Genomic DNA, 27792 nt, shown 5'->3' with positions numbered 1-27792 from the left:
TAATGTGATTCATTGAAACCATCACATACCTGGAAGAAATGGAAAGAAATGGACAATGGTCTGTGACTGAGCATCCAGACTGCTGCATGGCACATCTCCTTTCTTCTTGACAACTTAGTAAGACCATTTGTTACCATTTGAAGGATGCATCTGATGTAAAGCCCCCAAAAATAAGTCTTATGGGAGATTCAGAATCATTTCTGCTGGAAAAAAAAAGATGAATATGTTTGTAAGGCACTCTGTTGATTACAGCCTATGAAGTGGTACAGCAATATGTAAGAAGTATAGGGGACAGAATTCAGTTGGCTTTTTATTTATTTTTTTCTCTCTTTTTTCTTTTTTTCCATCCCACAGTTCTTAATCTGCCTTTATGTTGTTAAGTACAGAAATTACATTTGGGCTACATTTGGTACAAGTTGGTGTACATCAAGGATGGTTTCTTGTAGGAAAATGCAGAAAACCCTTTGTTCCATATGGTTTGATTCATTTACAAAATGAATCCTACAGGAACAATTTCAGATGTGGAAACCTTTAAAATGAGGAAATAAAAAACAGATTTACTACATTTCTGTTTTCCAGCAGGAAGAAAAAAAAATAGTACTGCGCAGTTACCAGAACACTTCAGAAGATAAAGACTGCATCTCCGAACCACTTTTAAATTGTATAATGGCATCACGAGGATTAAAATATTAGTCTTCTTTCCTACAGAAAAGTACTTTACCATTACCAAATGAGAACTGACACTTGAAATATGCTGACTTATTGCATTGAGCAGACAAACTAAATTCTTGTCTGTGTTGCCTCTCTTTTATCAACACAGGCAATTTTAGCCTTTATTTAGAATGTCAAGTAGATGTAGATATATTATTATGAATTTGTGTTGAAGAAAGGAGAGGGGGTAAATTGTGAATCATAATATGATCTATTTTTATTTTCATATGAATTTTCAGGAGGCAAACAGACCACCCCAATTAATAGTATGGCATCAATTATGTTGTCAAAATGAAGAACACAATATGATTTTTAAGAGTACTATCATTAGGACTCCATACTAGGGAGCATGATGAAGATGCAATTGAGTTGGTAAAATAGAAGTGAATTTCCTTGCAGAATGCATAGCACCTGAACATAGTCTATGGAGAACTTGTATGTCTCTGAATTATTTTTTTATCTGGAATACACTTGAACTCAGTTTTAGTATTGACTTAGGAGACAGTTAAAGACGTGAAGATTTTGCATGTAACTTCTCATTTTCACTTGCTTTACATTTTCTGTTGATTTTCCCCCATGGGATACAGTTCTGAAAGTGCAGAAAATTTCAAAAATCCTTTAAAAATACAGGGCTTGTATTAGGCATTAATTTGTTCTCTTTTGGATATCCTTGGCATTCTGGACATGGGAAGTTTGGCTAAAGACAAGCATTGATTTCAGAAGTGAAATCAGACAATACCTGTCTAATGTGCACACTTCAGAGAATGCCTCTTGAGAAAGGAGATGGAATTGTGAGCTGGGACTTGAGATGTTGGGCAAGATGGTTTGTAATTGACATTTGCTTGTCTGCACATATTTTTTCTGAAGCATTAGTGATATGTAGTTCTCATGGGATGTCAGTTTTTGGCAGGAGAGTGTTGGCATGTGGTAGAGCTTCATTGGTGTAAAACAAAAATTTGTATCTAGTATTACATATGTAATGTAATAGAACTACCTGATGAAACTTCTTGGGTTTTGACTTGGTAAAAAGGAGTGTTTATTACTACATGTTTTACAAAACCAAGAAATGAAATAAAATCATAACTGATTAATGAGCTGCATGGAAATACTTCCTCAGTGCCACCCACATTTCTCTGGCCCTGATCCTGGAAACACTTCATCACATGTGGATTTTTATGTGTAGACACTATGTGAAAAATACAACATAGATTTCCCATACTTCTGTCTTTTAGGCTCCAAGAAGAAAAATGATAAACTACTTGATTTTACTTGATTTCACTGATCAGGTGTTTTGTTTTGTTTTTGTTTTTAATGAGCAAATATTGAAAACTGCTTTATGTTGATTAAATTGTTGGGAGTTGCTCACAGAATGATGGTATAATTTTTAGATGCTTTATTTTTGCACTGCTGTGCCATAACATGCTTAGATTTCTACTTAGGAAAACCCAATAATATTGCCTAAAAAGTTAATTTATCATTGTGTGAAAGTGCTATGCAAATACTGCAGGGTACAGCATTCTTGTTCTCTGTGTTACCTAACACGAAACGTGGCCATCTTCAAAGTGAAACAATATATATTTAATTGGGAAGTCTGTCTAGATTAAATCTGGAGTAAATCCAATTTAGAAGAGCACGTTTCAGTCTGTAGAGAAGCTTTGGAAGATCAACTTCAGAGCTAGCATGTTCCAGCTGTGAACCTTGACAATGTTCCTCTAATTTGTGCTGCTTTTTTTAGTCAGGTTTGATAAGGACACGGAAGATCGAATTCCTTATATCTCCATTACCTCAGCAGCTTGCACAGGAGCACAATTACACATCACCTGCTGGACATCATCCCCACGTCTTATATAAACGAACAGCAGAAGAAAAGGTGCACCGGTACACAGTAGAGTCCAATCCCAAATCCTTTTCTCTTGGCCATCATAGAACTCACATTTACCACAAGTACCATGCGCAAGAGAATGGTTACCACCATGGAAGGTTTCAAAAGCAACATTTTTGTGGACGTCGCAAGAAATGTATGTAAGGAAACTTTCTCTCCTTGTTTGAGGTAGTGGCTCTTAGAGACTGTATGGCTTTACCTGCAGTTTGTAGTCAGCTTTGTGTTGGAGATGTAATAATTTTAATTAGCATGGCTATAAAGGGAAATGGATGTGGGAAATGTGATTATTCCTTTAAATTGATTTCATAATTTGTTTACGAAGCAATCAGAATCACTTCTTAGTTTATCTAGAATGAAAGATCCCTTGCCTGATTTTTTTTTTTTCACATTTACATAGTTTTCAGTAAGCTGTTCTGTTTTAGGTTGCTGCTTTTGCACAGATAGTCCCTGAACTGTTCCCTGTTAGCTTGGGGAAATATAATTAATTAGGCTTAAAGATGGAGAAGCCTTCTGAATCATTCATTTATGAAGGATGGAAAATAAATCTTTCAGAACTCACCACATGATAATGAAATTTTCAGCAACTTAGATCTTCAGAAAGAACTTCCTAAGTAAACGGTTTAAATAAAATTTTGGAGCTACTTCCTAAAAAGCATTTTAAAACATATTATCCTGCCAAAGTCTATTCCGAGTCCTTCATTAGGCCCCCAGATTTCTAAGTATTTTAGAGTCCCCTTGGACTCTGTATGTGTACTTAGAGTGTTTGGTTGATTCTCCCTGAAAGCCGATCTGCTTCTGACTTGAGTTTCTTAATAAGGGTCTTTTGGATTTAGGATTGCACACAGTATTGAAGACATTGTCAATCCAGTTATATTCTTCCAACTTCCTACTTGAGCAGATTCCTTTTCCAAAAGCCATAAAGGGAATATAGAGGGAAAAAAACAAAACAAAACAAAAAAACCCACCAAATAGAAGGGAAGGATTGAGAAAGGAGTTAGTAGAAATGATGGATGTCAGTGACTAAGGCCTATTTGAAGCCTGAAAACTGCTTTTTAGAAACTGACTGCTTCTTCAAAAGCCCTGTTCCGTGAATTGAAAGCTAGGCTTCAGGTGCCAGATGCACAAGTCTGTGATTCAAACTGCAAACCTGTGCATTCTGAGGTAGGTCAAAGCTACCTCACTGCATACAGGAGACCTTTCCCTCCTGTCTGGTTTTCCTGCTGACTGCTTCAGAGCAAATGAAATGCTGCTAGAATAGCTCATATGCTCAGTGGTGTTTTATTTTATTTGCATTGTTCACTGGTCTTATATCTTATTCATTCTATCCTCTACAACTGTCTGTCCAAATTCAGAATTATTCATGTCCTGCTCAGCTTTTACACAGTGCTGGTTCCTGTATTAAATGAGAACATCTAATTTGTCCACCTGGAACAGAAAATTTTAGCTTGAATAGACAAATGTGGAAGCACTGAGTATGCAGCAGAACAGAAGTCAGTTCCCTTCTATTAACACTGCCTGTATTCAAGGTTAATTTATCCTAACCTAGGAATGAATCAAAGATTGCTGAACAGCAAGCAGGTGGGAAGAGCACCCTGCCACTTCTAGTGTCATAAAGATAGCTTGACCAACTCACTGTATTTAAAAATTTCATGAGTTGGAAGTTTGTAAGGGCTAGAAAGGTTAATCATCTTTCAAACTCCTCCTCACAATCTGTGTGGCTTTACATCAGAAGAAGTGCCTGTAGTCAGTAGATCATTCTTGAAACATATTTCTGTTTAGGTTCTATTAGCAGCGGTGAAGCTTCTCCAGGAGCAAAACTCTACTGCTTGTAGATTAGTCTGCAGGACATATAAATAGGAATACAAGAATCTTACTTTTGTGGTGTGTGTTTTCTTTCTGTGCTGGTAGTGGACATCTTTTGTGGAGTTTTGTTATGAACCCTGCTATGTAAGTAGCACATCCCAAACACCTCAGGACAGGACAAATGTAGGTATTCTGTTAAAGTTTTTATATTGGTTGTTAGTTTTTTGTTTTTTGTTTTTTTTTTTTTTGGTTTGGGTTTTTTTTTTTTCTTGCCACAGATGCTGCCAATTTATTCTATCAATTATTTAATTATTTGCTTACTTTACACTACATATACATGTGGTTTTCTTATTTATTTCTCTTCCTGTAATCATCCTACCCTGAAGAAGGAATCAGATCTTAATAAATATATAAGAGCTTCCTACCCATATGTATTACATACTGTAAAAATAATCTAAGGCTCTAAATCTTTGTTATTTCCTTATCTGATGAAAACTGTTCACAATTGATCTGAACCCTTCCCCAAACTGAGTTTTATTTCCTTTTAGATGCACCTAAGCCACCCACAGAAGAGACATATATTCGTTCAGATGAATATGGGACTTCTGCTAGGTTCAGGAGATCATCTGCTAAAATACAAAAAAATGGAAGCCTAAATGTTGAAACTCTTGTTGTGGCAGATAAAAAAATGGTGGAGAAACATGGCAAGGAAAATGTAACAACATACATTTTAACAGTTATGAATATGGTAAGATCTGATGTACTTGAAGTATATTATGATGCTATTCCCATGGAATATTGTCATATCAGACTTGTATCTTTCATTAGACAAATGGTGATACCAAAAAGAGAACGCACACCTTACACGAGCTCTTCTTCAGGTCTCATCTAGTGTATTACTTAGGTCAAAAAGCTTTTTAGAAATAGGTTTTTAGATTATCACAGTTCTAGCAACATTAGTGTAAAGAACATAAATGTTTGGAGAATATTTTAAAATGTTAAATTCTAAAATGTGTATTGCATAGTACAAAAGAGTCAGACATGCTGAAATAGAAACTTGTATTTAGTATGGTAAGTAAGTCCTACCCTATTTAGTTTGACGTTACTCCTTGAAAATTTGGAAGAAAAAAAAAAAAGAGAAACTACCAATTTATTTTGAGAAAAAATAATATAATTTATCTAGCAATATGTTTTCCTTTGTGGGTTTGTTCTTTAGTTTTGTACTGCAGAACTTGAAATTGATTACACTTGATATAACAAAGCAAGGACAGAACAAAGCCAATTGGAATCAGTAGAAGGTTTTCAAGTTTTTTGAATAAGTGGAGTGGTTTGGGGCATAATTCTGGGTTTGGGTTAATCGAACAAGATATATAATTTCATTAATGTACTGAAAATTGAAGCTGAATGTGATAACTCAATACATGTGTCTAGTCTACTTTAAAAAAAATTTATATATGTAGTTAATGTTTCTTCTTCAATAATCATTGCAGGTTTCTAGTCTGTTTAAAGATGGAACAATTGGAAGTGACATAAACATTATCGTTGTGAGCCTCCTCCTTTTGGAACAAGAGCCTGTAAGTTGTGTCAGAATTTTTGTGGTGTGTGTTTTGTTCCATATTCTTCACAGGGAGCACTGGATATTCCCATGTGATGTACGTGAACTTTCATTAGAAGTTTGTTAGGACATAAAGTGTAAGAAGAATACTGAAATAACAAAAACCTCAAAAAGCATGTTTTCTACATTCCTCTGTTTTTCCTTACTAAACCTTCATTTTCATTTAAATGTTTGTTAGAAACTTAGGATAAATCTTAACAGTTTCCTGCATTCTCTTAGAGAAAGCTGTAAAGAATTAATTAAGAATTATTTAAATGCATAGAAAGGTTTTGAACTAGAGAGAAAGCTCTCCAGTGTTGTAATCAGAAGGCGGAAAGAGTCAAAATTCCCACAGTGTAGACAGCATATAGCAGAAGTGGGAATGGAGCTGACTGTTTTGGCAATGGTCCTGAAAGAGAAGAAGAAAAAACCTTTCTGATGAAAGGAAATTTGTGAAGGATTAATCTACCTGGAAAATATTTGTCCTCCAGAGAAGTATCACAGATATTAATCACAAGGTTGAAAATGTGTCAGTATTCAGCTTCACTGGGAATCAAGTGTATTTGTATGCTGTAATTCCAACTGTAGAGTCTGAAAATGTCTATGTGTCTGGGGAATGCTTCAGTTTTATTCTATAATTCTAATATATGCATTCATCAGCTGGTCCTCACAAACAGTAAATATAGGAATGCATATATATTGGTATATATATGAATGCATATAATGAATTCATATAGAAAAAAATACAAAAAGAAAATCCCTTTTTTCTAACTGTCTCTTCTTCCTTCAGTCATCTTTCTCAAGTATTGATGGAAGCATCTTATTTCTGTGTTTTTGAAATACCTACAGGGTGGATTACTGATTAACCACCATGCGGACCAGTCACTGAATAGCTTTTGTCAATGGCAGTCTGCTCTGGTTGGGAAGAATGGAAAGCGCCACGACCATGCCATCTTGCTTACAGGTTTTGATATCTGCTCTTGGAAAAATGAGCCCTGCGATACTTTAGGTATGATATGAGAACTTCTGGATATCACCAGAAAACTATCTGAATTATCACCTCTTGAAGGAATATTTGCAAATGTTTATGAGCCATTCTGATCTGATTTGTTTTGGACTTCTTTTATTTTATATATTTTATATTTTCTATTGTGACTACTTGTCCTTTTTGAATGAGATTCCTCCCTTTTTTGGGAACAGTAGAGACATGTAGGGGCAAAGAATAATCTTTACCAATAAAGCACATTTAGGACGGTTAGGTTTGATTCGCATTAACTTCTTATTCAGGATCTCCTTTATTGTAAAATAACAGTCTGCTTTAATTTTTCCATAATAAATCTAATGAAGAAGAAACCCATCTTGCATCTTTATGCACCACGATAGATCAGTGCTGCTGACATATGTATTTAGCATTCTGCAGAGGAAAAAACTTTTCTACTGTTTCCTTCCTTCAGGATTTGCACCTATCAGTGGTATGTGCAGCAAATACCGTAGTTGTACCATTAATGAAGATACGGGCCTTGGACTGGCTTTTACAATTGCTCATGAATCTGGACACAAGTAAGTTATTTTTCATGAGTCTTACCTGCTTGTTCAATAGCAAAATTTGTATGCGAATGGATACTTTCCTGTGTAATGTACTCTAGGGAATTTGCTTTAGCAGGAGATTTGGTCTAGGTGATCTCTAGAGGTCCCTTCCAACCCTTCCAAGGATTCTGTGATCCTGTGAATTCTGGCTAATCACTAGCAGTATGGTAGCATCACTACTCTATGTGGAACAAACCTGAAATCAAGACTTAGAGAAAGCGTGGACGTACTGTCACTTTTCTGTGCATAGTATCTTTCAAAAGCAGCGCTACTGTATTCTGCTGTTTGCTCAAGGCATGAATCCTTCTGATTCTGCATGACTGAATCAGGACTATTTAGTTTTCATTGTACAAATGTGCTCTACAGTATATACTATGACCTAATGTCTACATGAGTGACCCTTTCACAAGTTACTGTACATCTGAAGGGAAACAAGGAATTAAAGAATAATCCAGCTACTAGTGAAGTCCATGGGAACAGAGCCAATGCATTCAGTAGGACCAAATATGTAAAATGCATAGGGCTTGAACCTCCTGCCACACTAATGCAATTTCACTGACCTCAGTACATTTTTAATGCCCTTCAATCAGTATTAGGGAGAGAATCGTGCCCATAGCTCATTTTTTCAAGAATTACCCCCTTCAGTAGACTAATCTCCTTCCTTCTTATTTGTTTTCTTCTTACTGACTTCAGAGATTAGACTTGGAATATCTTTAGTGTTGATTTTTCTTCTCTTTTCTACCACTGCTTTTGATACTTACATTACACAGCCTTTGGTATACTTATTTATTCTTTGTCTAATGATATGCATCTTACATTTTAAACATCTACCCCAGATACAACCTGGCTTTATTATCCCGTGTTCATATTCATGTTCCTGCGACTACCTAGTATGATGTGCAAAATGACAGAACTTGGTCTCTGTGATACAGAGATGTGTAGAAAAAAAACGTCCTCAAAACTATTGCCAGGAAATCCTAGCAATCACACAGTATGTAGAATGCAGCTTTGGGAAGAGTACTCGCTTTCATCATCTAAAGGTGTGAGGTACTTGAGTGCAATTATGAACATTCAAGATTTCTGTCTACTGATCAATGTTTATATAACAGGTTAAGGAGTGCTCTTATGCTGTGTGTTTGTGTTGGAGAGCAAGTGATGTTCTGTGGCAATTAATAAAGGTTCATACTATGGTAAAAAGTACTTCTGACAAGATGATGCATACAGGACATTTCTTGGAGTTTTCTCATTTCTCTCTCTGTGTGTCTTTGAAAGTTACACACCTCTTTGTTAATACACTTTTTATGGTTTCATTTAAGTACTTTGTGTCTTTACCTGAAAGTTTAATATTTTCTTTGGGAGTTCAGAGCCCATTATGTTAGTGGATATTAAAACTGGATTCTTTGGCAGCAATGCACGTGAACAAAGCTTGTATCTTATAAAGGATTATAAAGTATTAGCTCAGTTGGGACTTTTTTTTTATCCATTTGTAGAATGAACCATATATTTTAGCATGCTTGGAGCCACAGTTGATGGCAACACATTCAGTAACTGATGAGCCTGCAATGATTTATAATAGAGGATTGAGCCCAGTAAATTGGATATTCCCTGCACATGCACACATTGCATTTATAAAGTTGCCAATATGCTACAATGTTGAAGTAACAGGCTATGAAATTTCTATTCAAAACATACTGAAATTCACAGCTGTCCTGTACAATGAGTAAATATAAAGTAGTGAAACAAAACCTGAAAATTAAATTTATTATGATCATAAGCTCCACATCATTTATCATTTTCAGTGTGGCTTTTATTATTGCTTACTTATTAATGCTACTAAATGCTTCTTTGTTTACTATGTATGTTTTACTCAATTGGCCCTACATGCTGTCCTTAACTAGTAATAATAGTTGCTCTGCGGTAATTTCTATACCACAGTTATATGCACAACTCATCAGATGCAGTTTGTTAGATTTTTTTTGGTTGACTGACCTTTTTTCTTCCCTATAAAGTACTTAGTATTTTGGAGATGTGAACTCAGAGTGTCTAGAGTATAAGCCTGATTTTGGCACTGATTTGCCTCATCTTACTAGGAATGCAAAGACGCTTATTAAAGAAGGCGATATAGTAGATTTCTCCACTCTATTGCCCCTAAGTCTTCCTTCAAAGAGCAATATCATTAGAGGCAAGAGGCAGCTTCAAAAACCATAAGTTGGCTTGTTATGGAATATCCAACAAGGTGGCCAAGTGCAATGGTTATTTTTATAAAGTACAGGGAAACGCTTTCATTCTACTCTTTTTAGATGCATCATACAGAGATGTTATTAACTTTCACTTGAAATTCATGAAAAAAACAATCAAGCAGGATTTCATGAAAACATAAGAAATAGTTAAATGTAAATCTTCTGATACAGTCCACAACTGGTAATTAGATGCCACTGCCTTGTCATGGGATCACACTACAGAGCTCCTATTCATCACCAATATGGGTCTTTCTTGAAAAATTACTATATTTTTCTAATTAGACTGAAGGCAGTAAAATCTGACTGCTACTAAATGGAGCTCGTTTCATAATAACTCTCATTATTGTGGTGATTTGTGCCTGTTTTCAAGTCTTTATGGATTTCAGTCATAGAAGTGTTGCCTGTATTGTGTTTCTCCTGCCTCAAATTGTATCTGGCTTCTGATTAATCAACATTTTCACTCATATGTATGACTCTTTTTCAGCTTTGGTATGATTCATGATGGAGAAGGAAATCCTTGTAGAAAAGCTGAGGGAAATATTATGTCTCCCACACTCACAGGAAACAATGGAGTGTTTTCTTGGTCTGTATGCAGCAGGCAGTATCTCAACAAATTTCTCAGGTAGGTCAGATGTATATCTGGGCCAGAGCCAGGGAATGTATCATACTAACCAGGCTTGAACTTTTGAACAGACATAAAAATTACTTAAGTGTGAAATGTACCTCTTTTAAAATGTACTCAAACCAGTGTATTATTTGAGCTCTCACATGTGGACTTTTGAGGCATATAGGTGGTATGGTATTTAAGTGCCTTTGTCCTGCCTCATTTCAAAAGAATGAATTTCACCCTCTATGAATATCCTACATTCATGACTGGCATATCATTCCTTTCTAGGCATTCCTGTCAGCAGCTAGGTTTGTTTTATGTTTAAGTTTTTCATACACTGCTCTTGGAGTAAAAAGAAAAAGAGAGAAAGATGCTATTTATTTCTCCAGAGCATTAGCATTATTCAGTGATGCTTTTAAGCAAGCTGTATTTTAGTTTATATTTGATGTCATCAGAACTGCTCTCTTTTCCTGTAAAACTTGCCTTTTGTTGAGTTTGTCTTAAAGGTAGGCTATACTTCATTATGCAAAAGTGTGTAACAGGTACTGAGACCTAGATCCAATAAGGGTGTTTTAGATGTTAATTCCTTAAAGTAAGAATCAGGCATCTATGTTCTGTGGATCCAATCCTTGAATTCCAATTTAGTATCTTAAAGCAGTGAACAGGAAAGAAAAAAGAGCTCTCGTGATTTTGCCTTCCTCAATGATGCAGCATATTCAAAAATTCAGAAGTCATATACTCCAGTGTGCAGTATAGTCCAACAGACTTACACTTGGATGATGTATCTAGCATAGAGTGACCTTCCAAATATATGGTTTCTCAATCATGTATAAAGAAAAAAGTAGACCATAGTGTACCTTTGGCATTTGCTGGATACAGCCAACCTAAAACACACAAGCTGCAGCAGGCTTCTGTTTGTCAATACACTAAGTGAATGCTGAAATGAGCCAATGTCTATGTTGTCTCCATTGTTCTCTGATTTTGGGAACCCAATTCAGGAAAGAAGCAGAACAGATTAACATGTGCTTGGTTAGATGCAAATAAAGAGAACTGTAAAAGTGACATAATTCTTTCTTGTCACAACAGTCCCAGAGTTTGGAAATTCCTGCCTCCATAAAAGTTTGCAGGTCAGGCTGCCAACAAGATGTGTCCTGCAACTAGATACTCTTATTTCATTACATGACTATAAAGCTTGTTAAAAGTACTGTATACCATACTATGTGTTTTTACTGTTCTGTAACAAATTGTTTTGATATAAAGATCATAGTCATTATTAAACATTCTCATTATAGTACAGCTCAAGCTGCCTGCCTGATTGATGAACCTAAGCAAACTGGACAGTATAAATACCCTGACAAACTGCCAGGGCAGATGTATGATGCTGACACACAGTGCAAATGGCAATTTGGAATGAGAGCAAAAGTGTGCAACCTCAGCTTTGTAAAGGTACCTATTGATATTCTTGTAACATTATAAATACGTAAAAATAACACTGAGGTTTCCAGGGGCTGGGGCTGTTTATCTACCATACCTTGCTTGGCAACTTGCTTTGAAGGCTTTTTGCCTCCTTTAAGGCATGTCACTATTCCAGAGGAGTTTCAAAGGGAAATTTCTCCTTTCCAAGAGTAATAAGGAGTACAGTTGAATATATAAGACCCAAGTCCTTGCCTACTTATGCTTATTTCCTATGCTTAAGGAAATGAACAGTCAATACAGCTTTGATGAAAACTTTCATGGGATGTGGGAGGTGGCAAAAGGAGGAAGTTTCTTGTTTTACTACTATGCCTTAACTTGGAGGTCTGGTAAGGATTTATAGTTATATAAGAAAAAGGAAAAGGAACTTTGTCCCAACATTGTGATGAACGATTAGTATTTTTTCTCCTTCTTTTCAGGATATTTGCAAATCTCTCTGGTGCCATAAAGTGGGTCACAGATGTGAAACAAAATTCATGCCAGCAGCAGAAGGAACAGCTTGTGGTATAAATATGGTAAGTGAATGACAAAAGGGGAAACATTTTAGCAGAATTTTTAAATAACGTGGGAAGTTTTGGGGTTCTGACAGCCCAGGACCATCAATTAATGTGGATTTTTTGGGTAACATTACCCAAAAATGTATTCTCCAAAAGAACAGCTTTGAAGACTTGTACTTTTAAGATCTTAAACTCAGAGCTTGGACAAGTTTTTGGGCACTGCCTATTTATACCATTGTCCTGCTCAAGAGTTCTTGTCAAACTGCTAACTATCTCACAGATCTCAATTGGAAACATTTGATTTACAAGTCTAAAGCACTGGAGCTTTTAAATATCTTTTTTTTTTTTTTTTTTTTTTTTTTTTCCCTCCTGTTTTGCACCTATTAGGTGCCACTAACTCTGATGGGATATTTTTTGGCATTCTTTTGGCAGTGGTGTCGAAGAGGACAGTGCGTCAAATATGGTGATCATGGACCCAAGCCTGTAAATGGCCACTGGTCTGCCTGGTCTGAGTGGTCACAGTGTACTCGGACTTGTGGAGGTGGGGTCACATATCAAGAAAGACACTGCAACAATCCAAAGTAAGACATAGATATGAAAAGGTATTGTTTTTATATACTATATATTTATGTTATTAAAACAAAAGAAAGCAAAAAGAATGTAGTCAATTTCTTGAGAGAAATAATATGTGTGAAATGCTTTTCAGGCCTATTTTTCCATGTCCAGTAAGACCAGTCAGTAGCTGAAGGACAGGTATATGTTCTGCTAGTAGAAAGTAGTGGCTGACTGAAGACTTCTAGAACAGCAGCACATCTATACAGCCCAGCTTTCTGAATTTATTGTGTGACACTGCAGTTTATCAAACACCTGCTGCAGTAGAGAAATGCCACACAGACACATTCACACCTAATAACTTAAGAGTAAGTGAAATAATTCTTATAAGCTATTAAATGACTCCTGATGGGATCATCTATCTTGTATAATAAACTGAAGTTGTTTAAAGTTGATATCAAAATGGTTGTAGACAGATGACTTTGTATATCTGCCATGTTCTTTGTATTCTTTTATGTTTCACAGGTCATAAAGTTGCTGAGCCATAGAATTGTATGGTAACTCATAAAACATTTCTGGTTTGTTCCTCTACTGAATGTCTTATTGCTATAAATACTACTATTTGATACACTACTGTTTCATGGTAGAAATAAAATGTTATCAGATCAAAATCTTTTCCAAGTGCTCAATTTACTGCATCTTACTAGAAAAAAAGGATTTCACTATTCCATACAAAACTTTAACAGGCATATTCATACGAATTTGTCATTGCACACAATAGAAACAGCATTTAAGCTACAGTAATAAAATAAAATAAAAAAAGAAAGAAAACATGGCAGGGTTTATATGAAGCTGTAAGGAACCCTCATACATATTATGGAGCGCTACAGCAGTAATATCCAAGCTTCATATGTTATGTTAAGGGAAAATGCAAAAATGTAAGTTAGTTAAAATAGTCTTTAATAAGTCCTCAGTCAGTCATCTTTGCATATCCATAGCAGAGCATTCTCAACCTTTTCTGTTGTTTCTCTGTGGTTTTACATGCATAAAACTAGTTGGTTAGTTCCATTTTTAAAAGTATCTAGCAAGAGAATGAAGAGTCTTGATTTTGTCATATATATCAAAATATTTTTCTTACCTTAGTCCCTGTTTTTCCAGCTAAATTTGCATGTATGGATGTCACTCTCCCTGTGAGGCAGAGAAAAGTACATTAGTTGGAATGTTTCAGTTTGGCTCACTGTAATAACTAGTAATGATTTCAAATGATGTTAATGCAAAAGCTCTTCTTTTTGAAATGTGTCTTGCTGTAGCATTTTGAATTTCAAACGTGCATTTGGAGCTATCTGTCTGTTCTAACTTCTGTAAAACCTCATCTAAGACTGGATGTCAGAACTGGACTGTATCTCTACAAAATTTAGTTTTATTAGACCAGTTACTCCAGATTACCAGAGCAAAGATAATAAACTGCAAATCTCTCTCAGAGTTAGAGTGATTAAATGAAGGGACTGTATAAAAACCACTTACACAACACTTTATAACAGTGAATGAATATTCAAGTAACTGTATTTCACATCACAGAACTTTCGTATGTAAGTAGAATCATTAGAAAAATGATCCTACCCATTTTCAACGTTAAACCATATGGAAAGATTTATAGCCTACTGACTGTTCATTGTTCACTTCTAAATCTACAGATAAACAAAGAATAATGATTCCTTTCTTTCTGAACTTCTGAAATGTATTTCAGATGTTTATACATTTCAATATATATATTATTTCATACGTAAGATATTTATTTCAGTTTTCTTAATCCAGGTTTGTGTAGGAGCTAATGTTTGTTTTGTTCAAATGCCTGATGGAAGATTTTGGATAGCAAAATTCTGAGAATGCCAATAAATAATATGTGTTTGTATTAGAGATTATGATGGGGGCTGTGGATCTCTGAAGAACTGACTGGACTCTTAACATGTTTTTTTAAGATTAGTACTCCATTTTTTTCTGAACAACTGACTTAGGAACACTGAGGGAAATTTCTAGGTTTCCAATGATTTCAATGGTAACACACCTTACTTAAGCACTTAAAGACAGGTGAGGAATTTAGCTCCAGGCTGCTGCTTATGAAAATCTCATTATCTGTGTTTGTATGTGAAATTCACCTCCTGAAAATGATATCCAACCAATTCAATTTCTTTTTGTTTGATAATTACAAGATGGATGTTGTGACTCTACCCAAACAGCTCTGGCTTTGGCTTCTGAATTATCACCTCAGTTCTGTGTTAATTTGTAATAAGAAACACATATGGAGGTCATCTGTAGAACACGGGGCTAGGAAGATTTGCTAAAATCACTATGTTTCTCTAAATTGTCCCAGTTCACGGATCTGGTTTTCACAGATCACATTTTACAATCAAGGTACTTTTCCAAGATACAAATATGTTAAATAATTTAATAGTTTGCTGAGAAAGAACCTGAAGAGTGAGAGATTTAAATGAATACCCAAGTCACATTTTGAAGCTAAAACCTGTTGGCATAAACCAACCAATAGAAGCATGATTTTATCAGTGTAGATAATAGCTTTTTCTCTGAAATTTGCTTGTATAGCCCTCATGATTCCTGGGTATTACGTAACACTTCCTGACATCGTGATGTAAGAAAGAAAAGTGGAAATGTTTCTATGGATTCTCTGGCCAGCAGTTTCAGTAATAACAGCGTAATGTAAGATCAAAATACTGCTGTGACAGGGTTGGAGAACAAAATGCCTGTTTCAGTGTTTCCCTAGTTTGGTGGAATTTTATACCATCCTCAAATACAAGCCTGTGGCTAGAAATCATGATCTAGCCATAAATAAATCTATTATATTATTTATTAGGTGGCATTTACTTGGAATAAGGTTGCTTCTTTTCTGTACACTAAAGCAAATATGTTCTCTGAGGTAGAAGAGGTCAAAAAATCATACATGTGCTGAAGTGGGAAAGAAAATCTGTAGAGACTTGAGTAAGAACCCAACACTTGGCTGACTTAACTGCAAGCTCCCCCCAGTTGCAGAGTCAACACAAACACTCCCTGATTTCATGGATGTTGCACATCCTTCCTGCCCTTCAAGAAATGAATTGCCACGACCTAGGACAGAAAATCAGACTCTTTCTAGGACCTCTGTTGCTGTAATATCTGCTATCAGCATAGTTAGTAGATGACTACAAGCAAGGTCAGTTAAAAGTGTTTCTTCCACAACATGTTTCTGTGGTGCTTCAACTCAGTTTTAAATGAAGTAGAAAAGTGTTTCCCTCTTCCTTTGTGAAACTGTTTTCTAGCCCAGAATTATGGAAAATTCAGATATTGTGCAAATTCCAAGCTGACTCAAAACATGAGAACCAAGCCCCAGCTTGGTTAGTGGATTAGATGTATCAGAATTAAAATTTCTAGTAAACGGTGTAAAAATAAAATGCATGTGAATTTTCTCATTCTTGTTGCACCAGGCTGTGTCCGTATTACTCCACAATCAGAAGTTGCATGAGATACTTGATATTATTTACAGTTATACTATGCTTTTTAAGGCTTTAAACAAGCAATCGCGATCATACTTGCTGCACCCATCCCTTTAATATTAACAATACATTTAGCTATCATCTCTATATAGTATTTTATATTTAAATATATACTTAATTGTATTTATATTTAAAATTATCTTAACTACTAATAATTATTAAATAACTAATCATTTGTCTAAGTACTTTCACTATCTCAGAAATCTTATTCTCATTTTTTTTTCCCTAATGTGTGTGTGTTGTAATACGGCCATGGCAACCACTGACAGATCATAGCTTATTTTCCAAGTATGTATGTTTCCTCATTCTAAAAATCACAGTATAGATGTGTGCAGGTGCAGAACTGTTGTTTTTGTTGTTTTTCTTTTTTTCCTTGATACAAGAAATAGAATAGTATCACAAAGTTCTTACGAGTTTGGGGTTTTGAAGACTTGGCTCAGTGCTTGCAGATATATATCTGAGAGCAGTGGAACTGCAAAAATAACATCAGTGGATTCTTAGGAAATCCAGAGGGAATAAAAAAGTGAGTGAGTACATTTCTCAGCAGCTTATGAAACCCTTCAGTCACTTTAAAAAGTGCAGTTCTTACATTTTCACACTGGCTTACAGCTGTGTGCATAGATCAAGTAGTAACAAGTACACACACACATATTCTGATAGCACAAAACATGGGCAAAGTAACAGAATACATTGTTTTCATCCTCACCAAATTACGGGAAATTATGGTTTGTTGCAGCAGATATGATACATTTTAAGTTATCCATGAACATCAGCAGTATCCTCCAGGAGGCAGCTATGCAGTTTCCTACTTCCTTTCACTGTTTTAAACCAATCTTATAAAAAAACGATTTACCAATAAAATAAAATAAAATAAAATAAAATAAAATAAAATAAAATAAAATAAAATAAAATAAAAACAACCAAATGTGATTATGTTGTTCTCATTTGATCAGTTTTGTGTTATCCTTTATTAACTCCTACTGTGACAGGCAATTTTTGCATGTGTCTATTTGCGTTACAGCAGAGTAAGGATAGCTATATAAAAAGACTGAAATCAGCCAATAAAAACAGCTCTATAAATTTTAATTAGTGAAAACATTATTCACCTCTAGATGTTTGTATCTTTGCTGAGTTTGCAGTGATCCAAGAAGATAATTCATGGCAACTGCTTTGCTGCGTTTTAGCAACTATGAAAATTAATGGTTTGTGTAAGAAATACTGATTCCCCGAGACAGTGTGTCCTCTCATTTTCTGTTAATGTGTGTGTAACATGCCAATCGCATAAAAAGTAGATGTTGCCAATGATTTTTTTTTTCTTTTCTTTCTTTTTAAGGCCCCAGTATGGTGGCAAATTCTGCCAAGGTTCCAGTCGTATTTATGAACTTTGCAATAACCAGCCATGTCCAGCCAGTAGTTTGGACTTCCGTGCCCAGCAGTGTGCAGAATACAACAGCAAACCTTTCCGGGGATGGTACTACAAATGGAAACCATATACTAAAGTGGAAGGTAATTATGCCACAGCTTTGATGGACAAAGGCAATTGCAGGAAGCAAGCTATCAGCTGTAATTCATCCATATTCCTTAGGCAAATATCACCCTGATGTAGGCAAACAGAAATTCAGTTGGCTTATTTGAGGTATGTTTGCTTTCTAGCATAGTTGAATCCGTCCTCTTATGTGATACCATCTGTATGAACACGCAGAGTTCATTTCGGTTGAGAATATAAATCTTTGTCCTTAGTATGACTTCCTAGCTATTTAATTTTATATTACATATATTTTAGTATGAAAAAACTAAAATAATAGACAACAACAAAAATTCCTTAAGTTTTTCTGCATGGGTAATATGAGCTCCCACAGTAATTCTACCAGAATCCTCCTTCCTATGGAATGTTCTCAGATTTCAAAATCTAACCATAAACCAGACTTCTCACTTTTCTACTGGTACAGTCCCATAAGAATCAGAAAAACAAATAATGCACTGACATACATCTTCTAAAGTAGTCTTTTACTAAGAGATCTTTATTTAAAGTTCGGGTGTCAATAGCAATCTCTTGTGGAATTAAGTGCTACTTTTATTTATGCATCTTAATTCTGTAAATACTTGGCATCAGATTCATCACTATACTCTCAAAAACATGGCTTCTTTCTCAAAACTGCCACAGATACTTTGCCTCTGTAGAAAGTAGAGTGCTAAGAATAGCTGAAAATCCAGCTGAATTAATGAATAAAAGGATACTGTTTCAAATTTGATTTCATGTTCCTGAAAATTCTATATTGCTCTATTTGTATTAAAATTGAGCTTCATGTCAACAATTACAGTAGCATCATTGTACTGGCCAGCATAGAATTTATCAGTCCTTTATAAGTACTATACACTGTCTGTGAACAAGAAGAAATTTGATTGACAGTGGCTTGGGCTTTTTAGAGGAACCGTGAATTGCTTAGGGGAAAAGCTGTTCCCAATACAAGCTTCCAGATGAACACTTGTGCAATCTTATATTTTTAAAATCTTAATAAACATTAAGTATAATTATTAAGATTCCCAATTTCACTTAATAAAAAATGAGATTTGAAACTAACGACAAGTAGAGTTGAAATCATGGCCACATCAGCAAAGTAACAGAGTATGCCTGCTTTTACACTGGTGTTGAACTCTTTAGTCTCTCTGTGTGTGGACCATTAAACCCACACATTGTTTTAAACTGTATTTGGCTGTAATTCCACCTGTCTTGGGATCCTAATATTTCATGACACAATTAATCACTGTAGCTGCTAAATGTAATCTAGAATGCAGGAAGAAGCAGCTGAGTGCTTTGTGTTGCTTTTTTGTTTGTTTTCAAGGTATGCCTCAGGTCTTCTAATACTTTTGTTTTGTTTTGTTTTGTTTTTTCACCTCAGAGGAAGATCGATGTAAATTGTACTGCACAGCTGAAGACTTTGACTTCTTCTTTGCAATGTCCAGCAAAGTGAAGGATGGAACTTTGTGTTCCCCTAATAAATATGACGTTTGCATTGATGGAATTTGTGAAGTAAGATAATATCAATTTCTTACAAACCCAATGTCTTTTATTGTTTCTCTCTCTCTCTCTCTCTTAGTAAGAGGGGGATTAGTTCCTTTATAGAAAATGCAGCTGTTTCTTCAAATCTCTTGTGTCTGAGTCCTTCACTTTTGCCTTTTGGTTGCAGCAAGTAGGGTGTGATCATGGACTTGGTTCCAAAGCTGTACTGGATGCTTGTGGAGTTTGTAAAGGAGATAATTCAACATGCAAGTTCTTTAAAGGCCAATACTTGATCCAGCACAAAGCTAATGGTAAGGAAAGCTGTTCCACATGATCATCAACTCATTGCTCTGCTGTATCCCCATGTAATATATATGATTCCTTGCTCATTAGGGCAGTGGTTAAAAGTCCAGATGTGAACTGAAAATCACAGGGAGAGTGAGAGAAGAGTTCACATTTCTCCTGTTTCTTGGTAACAAGAAAGCTATGAACATAAGTCTTGGTTTGTTAATCTGAAGGCATTCTTCTTGTTTCTTAAAACATTTTCCTTTTATGTATGAATTTCCTTTTTAGAAAGATTTTAGGATTTGTGCAAGTGTATCAACAGTTCTGACTGGAATGGGACAATTGAAGTTCCCACTATGTGTATCATAAAAAGCGAAGCACAACATATAATGCCAAACAGGATAGTATTTCCATGCCCATTTTCAAATTAAATTGACTGAAAGCAATCCAGTTGTTTCAGTAGATGAGCCAGTCATTAGGATGAAGACTTTTCTTTAGTGGTCTGTCACAGGTCTGCTATAAAATCCTCTCACTGTGCCTCAGTTTATCAGGCATAAAATGGAGATGATAAATATCTGTTTACCCCCATGGGTTTTTTGCAAATCCATTAATTGATGATCATAAGATATGCAAATACTACAGGAGATGTACCAGGAAATTATTTAGAATATAGTTATATATCAATAGTATGCTAGGAGAATACTCTAACTGTGCTTTGCAAAATAAGCTGTGTGCAGGGAGTGCTGGAGGCTGTCAGCATTGTCTCAACTGACTGTAGAATGAAATAGGTTTCTAAATGCTCAAGAGTGCAAATGGGTCACAACAGGGTGATCCAGTGTTATATGGGACACTGTGGGGGCTCTGTGCATCCCAGTGCCTCTGACCTCAAAAAGATTGTCTATGACTGAAGTAGGATCTTCCCTACTGTAGGGAAATACAGGGAACACATGGTAAAGCGTTTACAGTGAAACCATCGTTATTCTGTTCTGCGTTTTTCTAAGGTGAACTTGCTGCTTCTTGTCTTCAGTGACACAAAAATTCCAGGAATTGAAATACCTCAGAGTTACTCTGATTACAGACTGCATAGGGGGGTTAAAATTAGAACTGGTTTCTTCTTGTGGAAATGGAGTAACTTTGGTAGGTCAGAAAAGCCGTCTTCAGTATCTTTCAAATTGGCTCAAGAAGGAGAAGCCTTCTCTGTCTATACAACAACTTCAAAAATGTTGCTTTACTTATTTTATTTCAGACTACTATGCTGTGGTCACCATTCCAGCAGGAGCACGCAGCATACACCTCCAGGAAATGCAGATCTCAACCAGCTATCTTGCAGTGCGCAATCTCAGTAAGAAGTATTATCTAACGGGAGACTGGACAATTGACTGGCCAGGAAAGTTTCCTTTTGCTGGAACAGTTTTTGATTATCAGCGCTCCTTTAACCATCCAGAGAGTCTATATGCAGCTGGGCCAACTAATGAGACGCTGGTCTTTGAAGTAAGCTTTCTTCTGTTTATTCTTCCCTTGATGACTATTACAGAATTAGTAACGACAGCTTTAGCTCTGTGCTGTAGCTCTCAGAGAGATTAAAGAATGGCGCTGAGTCATGATAGTATTCAGACTTAATTGTGTAGTCATGCTAGATTGAAAGGCCTTTCAGCAGTTCATCAAGGTTTGAAGTTTACAAAACTGTCACAAATTCAGTGAAAAGAAAGGTGCACAGAACACAGTGTGCAGCATAATTTCTCCATTGCTGCACTATGGTAACAGACATTATATGCACGTCCCACAATTGGTGTGCTACAAAATTTAGCAATGCAAAAAAACCAAAATAAATCTCAGTTATGCTATAGAGGTTAAAACTAACAGTTTCAAATAATACCTTAGAAACTGCAGGCACGCGTAGCCTTTTATTCATCTACCTTGGGACACAGATGGTCCGAGCACCACAAATCAGGCTCCTGGGTAGTTTCTGTTGATTCAGTTTTATTGGTGATATCATCCAGAATTTCATATACGTTCATCTCCCAGTTGACTTTGTACCACTTACTCTGTATGGCAGATGTCCTGCACTGAGATTATGTTTAGTAGAAAGTAAATTTGTTACGTAGATGGTTTGATACGGTGTCACAGAAAATGAGCCACAAGTACTTCTTTTGTGGGAAACATCTCTGCATTGGGTTGTCTTACTAGATTTTCTGTTAAAGTGTATCAGAATGTCTGAGGGTCAATGTCTGACTGAATCACCTAAGTGGATCATTCGCCACATTAGTAATCCTGCTTTGTTGGAAGGCTCTAGCAAATCCCTGCTTTTTTAGCTTGTCTGTTATGTCTCTTTTGATGAATCCTTCCATGGGAGAAGGATGAAGCACTCCACAGGAGAGATTCAGTTCCTTCCCACATCTTCCAGCAATACCCTGTCCAACTCAGTAACAAACACCCCATTCTCTGAAGAGTACTTGGGGAGCATGAGGGCTGTACCCACTCTGAGGCAGTGGTTGGTGGTTCTCCATCCCATCACGTAACACCGTAACTGAACACTGCTCTCTGCACAAGTTTAGCAGGAGTGGTTAACCAAGAACTCTGCATCCTGTTTCCTTTAAACTTAGAAACACTGCAAATATAGACTGTGATATTAATATATTCTTCAAGGATTATTTAAACTTTCACAGCTATTCAGTAAAGTTTTATTTTGAATACTGAAGAGCCTTACCATTATTCATACTGAGTAATGTACTTAAACATCTACATAGGCTCCTTTGAAGCTCACAGACCTTGAACATATGTTAAAGTACTTTAGGATGGACAGTTTGACATAGAAAAAAGGTATGTATTTCAGCAAGTTATCACAATTAGCAATCCCTTTCTAAATGTTAGTAAGAATATTTTAGTCCAAAGAAGAATTTTGGTCTACAAGTTACAGACATGCTTCCATGTCCACAAATCATTTCCAAAATAGCCTCACACCAAAGAAACAAGCATACTTATGACTGTTAGGAAACGCTAATCTGAACTCTCAGGAATCTTATTTGTCATAATACAAAGTAAATTGAACAGTATTATTATGGAACCAAAGTATGAATAATAAATTTCCTGTAGATGACTTACTTGGCTGCATATCATGCAAATACTTCACAGAATAAAGATTAAAGAAAAAACGCTTAATGCCAAATACCACTTCTATTTTCATCCTATCACAGTATGCTAAACAGTTTTATTAAGATTTAGCATTTATCTTGAGGCTATTCTTCCTAAAAAAGCTTAGTTAAACTTCCCTTGTATTTTTATTGAATTACCTACACCACTGACTTTGGTAACTAGGGATTCTAACAACTGGAAATGTTAAATGTATATATTCCCGAATTAAATATATCTATAAGTTGTAATAAAGATTTCATTAAATAATTAAATAAGCAACAAGCTGAATTCTGGAAAATATGTAAAATCTTGTTTGTTCAGAGAACTCCATTATTTATGCTTTATAAATAAGTAAGCAGCAAAAAATGCCAATGAAAACTACAGAACACACTTCTATGTGAAAACACACATTGCTGAATACCTACTGGCAAGAGTAATAGTGAAACCAATAACACTTACCAGTAAATACCAAAAGCTGATAGAAGGCTGAATTATGGAATATTTAAGTATTCTGTGTTGTAGACTGGCTTTTATCTCATTTGTAATTTTCAAAAAATCCTACAAAATAAATCCTACCAGCAATTTTTTTATCCAGTTGATTTTCAGTAAGATGAGGCTTTCCAGCATCCAGACTTCAATTTTTTTCTGTGGTTCAAATATTTTCTTCTGTCTTTTTAATTATATTCAACACCAATTTAATAATTATTTTCTGGATTAGATTTTTTCTAGAAGGATTCAGTGGAAGACCTGGTAAAAACTTACACTTCAGGGACTGAGAAACTGAATAAACTGCACGAGTAAATACAGGAATTTTTCAAGTGGGCACCAAATCATGATCAGAAAGACAGATTGGCAGAGCTTGTGCTTAGTTTTGTAGTCATAGTTTTGCTAGACAGTTGTGTTGTGACCCAAGCAACCTAGGTTTTCAACTGCTTTTTTGGATGCAAATCAATCTGCTGCATCCAGAAAGTTGAGGTTATGCATGTCCTCTGAGCAACATTCACAGGACAGGATGTGAGCAGTGCTTTGCAAGCATGGGTCCAGGCAGGTCTATCACATCTGTGCTCAAGGCAATCACTTTCTTTGAAATGAAGTCTTTCTCCAAAATATTTTCTTGAAAGAGACATCTGAAGCATGTAGTAAGAAAGAAGAATGAATCCTAAATAAGTAAAAACCTTGAAATTCCCTATTGTCTTGCATACCACAAGTAATAGTTCAGCCTTACAGTCATACTGTGTTTCATATTTATGTCTCATTGTACAGCATGTTCCTGTGCATCTGTGTTTTTCTATCAGGTTTTCCAATAGCTAAGCTGACACGTGTCATCTAATCAGACTTTGCAGTCCTATTCAGTAATGGATGAAAGACAAAAGTCACGAAGTGCTTTTTATCTGTCCTGGAATTTCACAAAAACAAAACAAAATAAAACAAAACAAAACCAAAAAACCCAACCCCAAATGCACACACATATATATATTTACATATATTATGTGTGTGTAATTATGGGAACCAGTCAGACCAAAGAAGACAAAGAGCAGCAATTCTGTAATTAAAGTAGGTTGTGGGACTAAAAATACAAACTTCAGTGGCCAAATATTTTCTGAGGAGGAGAACTTTGTGTTCTCCTTTGAATTGAATGCACAATTCAAACTGTAGGTATTGAGTGTTTCCTGAGTGCAACTTCTGGAAGTGTAAATGCAGATTTAAATGAGATTTTAAGAATTCATCAAAGCACTTTCTGGACTGTTGAAGAAGTAAACTCACAGATGGATTATCTTTTAGTTCTTTTCCAACCTTGGTGATTCTATGATTCTATGGAGGGAAAGCAAAGCATTGTATACCAGTGCCCTTCAAAATTTGTATATCTTTCTGAAATGGCTGTTTTTAGTATTGATACTTTGGAGACTGTGGGTTTGTAGAAACCAGTAAAAGCCTAAATGAGAAATATTCAGGGGTTGAGAAGGCAGTTCCCAAATGTCCAAATTCAGGCAAAAATCAACATGGTAGAAACATGATAGTTAAATCATCAGAAATCAACACCAGGCTTTAAAATACAGTTTCTGTAGCATAACTGTTTCATCTTAAATGGAAACATACTGGATATTTTTTTAAGTAGTTGAATATATTCAGCTTATTTATTTGTTGGTCATGTAAGGTCACCGCTGCCAATTTAAAGACATCAACAGTGTTTTTGTCTTGACTGAAAAATACTTAACCTGAGGAGGGACAAACAGTACATTCATCATTCATTCATCTAGCTTAGGAAATGAGGGCTGACAGTCATCACATCTAAATGCTGAAATTACTTTCCATAAGATGCTAACAGAGCATCTGGGAAATGGGCATCAGAGGGCTCCATTGGCACAGGTCTTGTATGAAGGTGACTTGTGACTTCCATTTGCTGAAATATTCAGTCACCCTCCACCACTGACTTGAATCAAGGGACTCTGACAGTGCAAAAGAAATTGAACTACTAGGTCAACCCCAAGAATATTGTACAGACTAACTTAAAAACACAATAGTTTGGTGATCTATTTGTCCATTCTATCAGTAAATGAATGAAGAATGAACTTGTATCTGATTTGAGAAAGCACTGTAACATTTTTCAGGATGAGTTACAATCAGTGTCTTCATTGATGTTTACCTCAGACCTGGTGAAATATCTGATCAAGGAATTGTGAAATACCGGTGAAAAAATGTGGTTTATTTTGACAACAGTAAGTAACAAATGTAAAGGATGCTTTACAAAGAGGCAAATATTCACAGGAAGGCTAATGGATCTTCAAAGCAGGCAAATGTATAATTAAAATCAGTAAATCACTTCTTCTTTGTCAATAGGGAAAAAAAAAAAAAGAGAAAGAAGGCCAGGTGGAAAGACTTTACTGATGGTAGAGCTGCCACTGGGAGAAAGCCAAGTTGTAGTTATAAAACATTACATTTATTATTAGCTACTAGATGATAAATTTGTACTGATTTCCCCTAAAGAGAAAGTAAGTTAAAGAAAGCTAAGATGTGCTTATAAGATACAGATGTTGATTCAATACAACGGATAAAAGGGTTCTCCTTTAGTGAGGAGAGACTAGCTGGACAGCATCCCTGAAGGTTGTGCGTTTGGCATGTGAACAGTAAAAAATAAAAAAAATAATAAAGAAAAAAAATGGAGACACAATAACAACATAAGATAAATTTGAAACAGCTGAAGTAGGAATGAGATCATGCAGGACCTTTCAAGGATACTCTTTATTATTTTTTACCCCCTTTTAATGACCTTAGTGGACTTTCCTGAAAAACAACAGTTTGTCATAAGCTTTTAGTTAAGATTTTGTTTAAAGTGACTTTAGAAATACTGAAAGGATAAAAACTCTTTTGTTTTAAAATTTGGCTTAAGCAACCAATATAGATGCAATTCTTCTTTCAGTGATGATTTTCTCTACAGGTGTTCTTTAATTTCCTTTGAAACTCCTGGTGTTAGCCATGATCAAGGATCCTATGTAACTGCCCATTGAGGCAATGATCCTTTTTTTTTTTAACTGTTTGCAACAGCTTCACACAAGCATCATATACTCCATGCTTAGATTTACACTACTGAAAACAAGCTGAATTCATGAATGCCAGTGAGATTAATTTTGACTGATCAAAGAAATCAGACTCTGGGTTAGTATGTTTGATGTTAATACATTTATTAAATGGCATGTAGACTCAGAGTGGATAAAAGCTGCAGTCTCACAGGCATCTTTCTGAAAATCCAAATAACAGCCAGACACTAGTTTTCTGCACCAACAAGCTTCTTAGCCTGCCCTTAGTGTAACGTGTAGCTCACTGGAGGCAGCTCAGCTCTAACACGCACCTCAAGAAATTATCAAAGGCCTACAAGACATGGGATGGACCCGGGAAATGTAGATGCAATTTGCATGCTGGGGCTTAAAGTCTGGGCTCATGCCCATTTTGTAAATGATGCATATGCAGAGTGAGTTAAAAATGAAAATACATTTGCTTTTAGTACATATGGGAAGCACATCCAGATAAACAGTAATTATTCCTTTACCTGGCTTTTTGTTTAAGATCAGCTTGACTTTGTAAGTTTACCCATTTGTCCTTCACAGGGACTAGATCATTTTTACATCTGGCTAACCTGCCAGACACTTACATATATTCCTGCACATTAGACAGATTATTATGGGAGAAAGAGGAGTTTATCCTGTGTAACTTAATCTGTTTTAATTCAGTGTATTGCGAGTAACTTCACAACAACTCAAAAGCACAAAGGCTCAATCATAAAAAGGCATATTGACAGGCTCTTCAGAATTCTGCCATGCAAAATGTAGCACGGGGGACATAGGATAACCACAGTAAAGAAAAAGTAAAAGAAAGGAAAAAGAAAAAGAAAGAAAAAAAAGAAGTCTCAAAGAAAGGGGCAGATGCACAGCTAGTTTTGAAAACTTATTGGTTTAGCTTTGAAATCAAAATTAGCAGCAAAAGGAAAAGGTTCTTTACTCAGGAGAATTCAATTTATCCATTGTTTTAACATTTTATGCCCTAAGCAAAAGCCACAGTTCTTTTTCTTCAGAGTAGATCTGGCAGATTCCAGCCATAGAGTCTGTGGTTTTCAAACTCAAGAAGCTGTAAATTTTATAACTCTGCGCCCTGCGGTCAGAGCTGCTGAGTGTTGTGTCTGAAGTCAGGTGGTTGGTGTGTTAAAGGTAGACATTAAACAGTATTGAGGAACTGGAAATGTTTAAGGAGGTTTTTTGCCAGCTGTAAATTTGGGAGCAAATGCCAGTTGGCTGAAAAGATGCTGGAATGTATCCAGTTAAGTAGAACAAGCACTGGAGGTCTTTCCAAATTTGTAGGTCTGATAACTTGGCTGTATATGCAGACTTCAG

General features: G+C 35.7%; 1 protein-coding gene and 1 long non-coding RNA gene across 4 annotated transcripts in view; one reads left to right on the top strand and one right to left on the bottom strand.

Annotated features, from left to right (window-relative positions):
• The window catches only part of LOC107319412, a 37766-nt gene extending 23477 nt beyond the window's left edge, over positions 1 to 14289 (bottom strand). The window contains exons 1-2 of the long non-coding RNA XR_001557807.2: positions 14085 to 14289; positions 30 to 200 (exon numbers count right to left, since the gene is read on the bottom strand). This is a non-coding gene — a long non-coding RNA (uncharacterized LOC107319412). The remainder of the gene's footprint in view (positions 1 to 29; positions 201 to 14084) is intronic.
• The window catches only part of ADAMTS18 (ADAM metallopeptidase with thrombospondin type 1 motif 18), a 66217-nt gene that overhangs the window by 23526 nt on the left and 14899 nt on the right, over positions 1 to 27792 (top strand). For 2 of the 3 annotated variants that reach the window (XM_015874172.2, XM_015874170.2), the window contains exons 4-16: positions 2447 to 2729; positions 4945 to 5144; positions 5887 to 5970; positions 6840 to 6999; positions 7445 to 7550; positions 10302 to 10439; positions 11717 to 11870; positions 12317 to 12412; positions 12827 to 12975; positions 17825 to 17997; positions 19392 to 19522; positions 19680 to 19803; positions 21024 to 21268. In XM_015874172.2, coding sequence (XP_015729658.1) covers positions 2447 to 2729; positions 4945 to 5144; positions 5887 to 5970; positions 6840 to 6999; positions 7445 to 7550; positions 10302 to 10439; positions 11717 to 11870; positions 12317 to 12412; positions 12827 to 12975; positions 17825 to 17997; positions 19392 to 19522; positions 19680 to 19803; positions 21024 to 21268 — 2043 coding nt within the window. Of the gene's footprint in view, positions 1 to 2446; positions 2734 to 4944; positions 5145 to 5886; positions 5971 to 6839; positions 7000 to 7444; positions 7551 to 10301; positions 10440 to 11716; positions 11871 to 12316; positions 12413 to 12826; positions 12976 to 17824; positions 17998 to 19391; positions 19523 to 19679; positions 19804 to 21023; positions 21269 to 27792 lie in introns of those variants that run through there. The other variant, XM_015874171.2, reaches the window with a different exon arrangement.

This window comes from Coturnix japonica, chromosome 11 (assembly GCF_001577835.2).
Source record: "Coturnix japonica isolate 7356 chromosome 11, Coturnix japonica 2.1, whole genome shotgun sequence".
Classification (NCBI taxonomy): Eukaryota; Metazoa; Chordata; class Aves; order Galliformes; family Phasianidae; genus Coturnix; species Coturnix japonica.
This window is presented reverse-complemented; position numbering and strand designations above follow the sequence as displayed.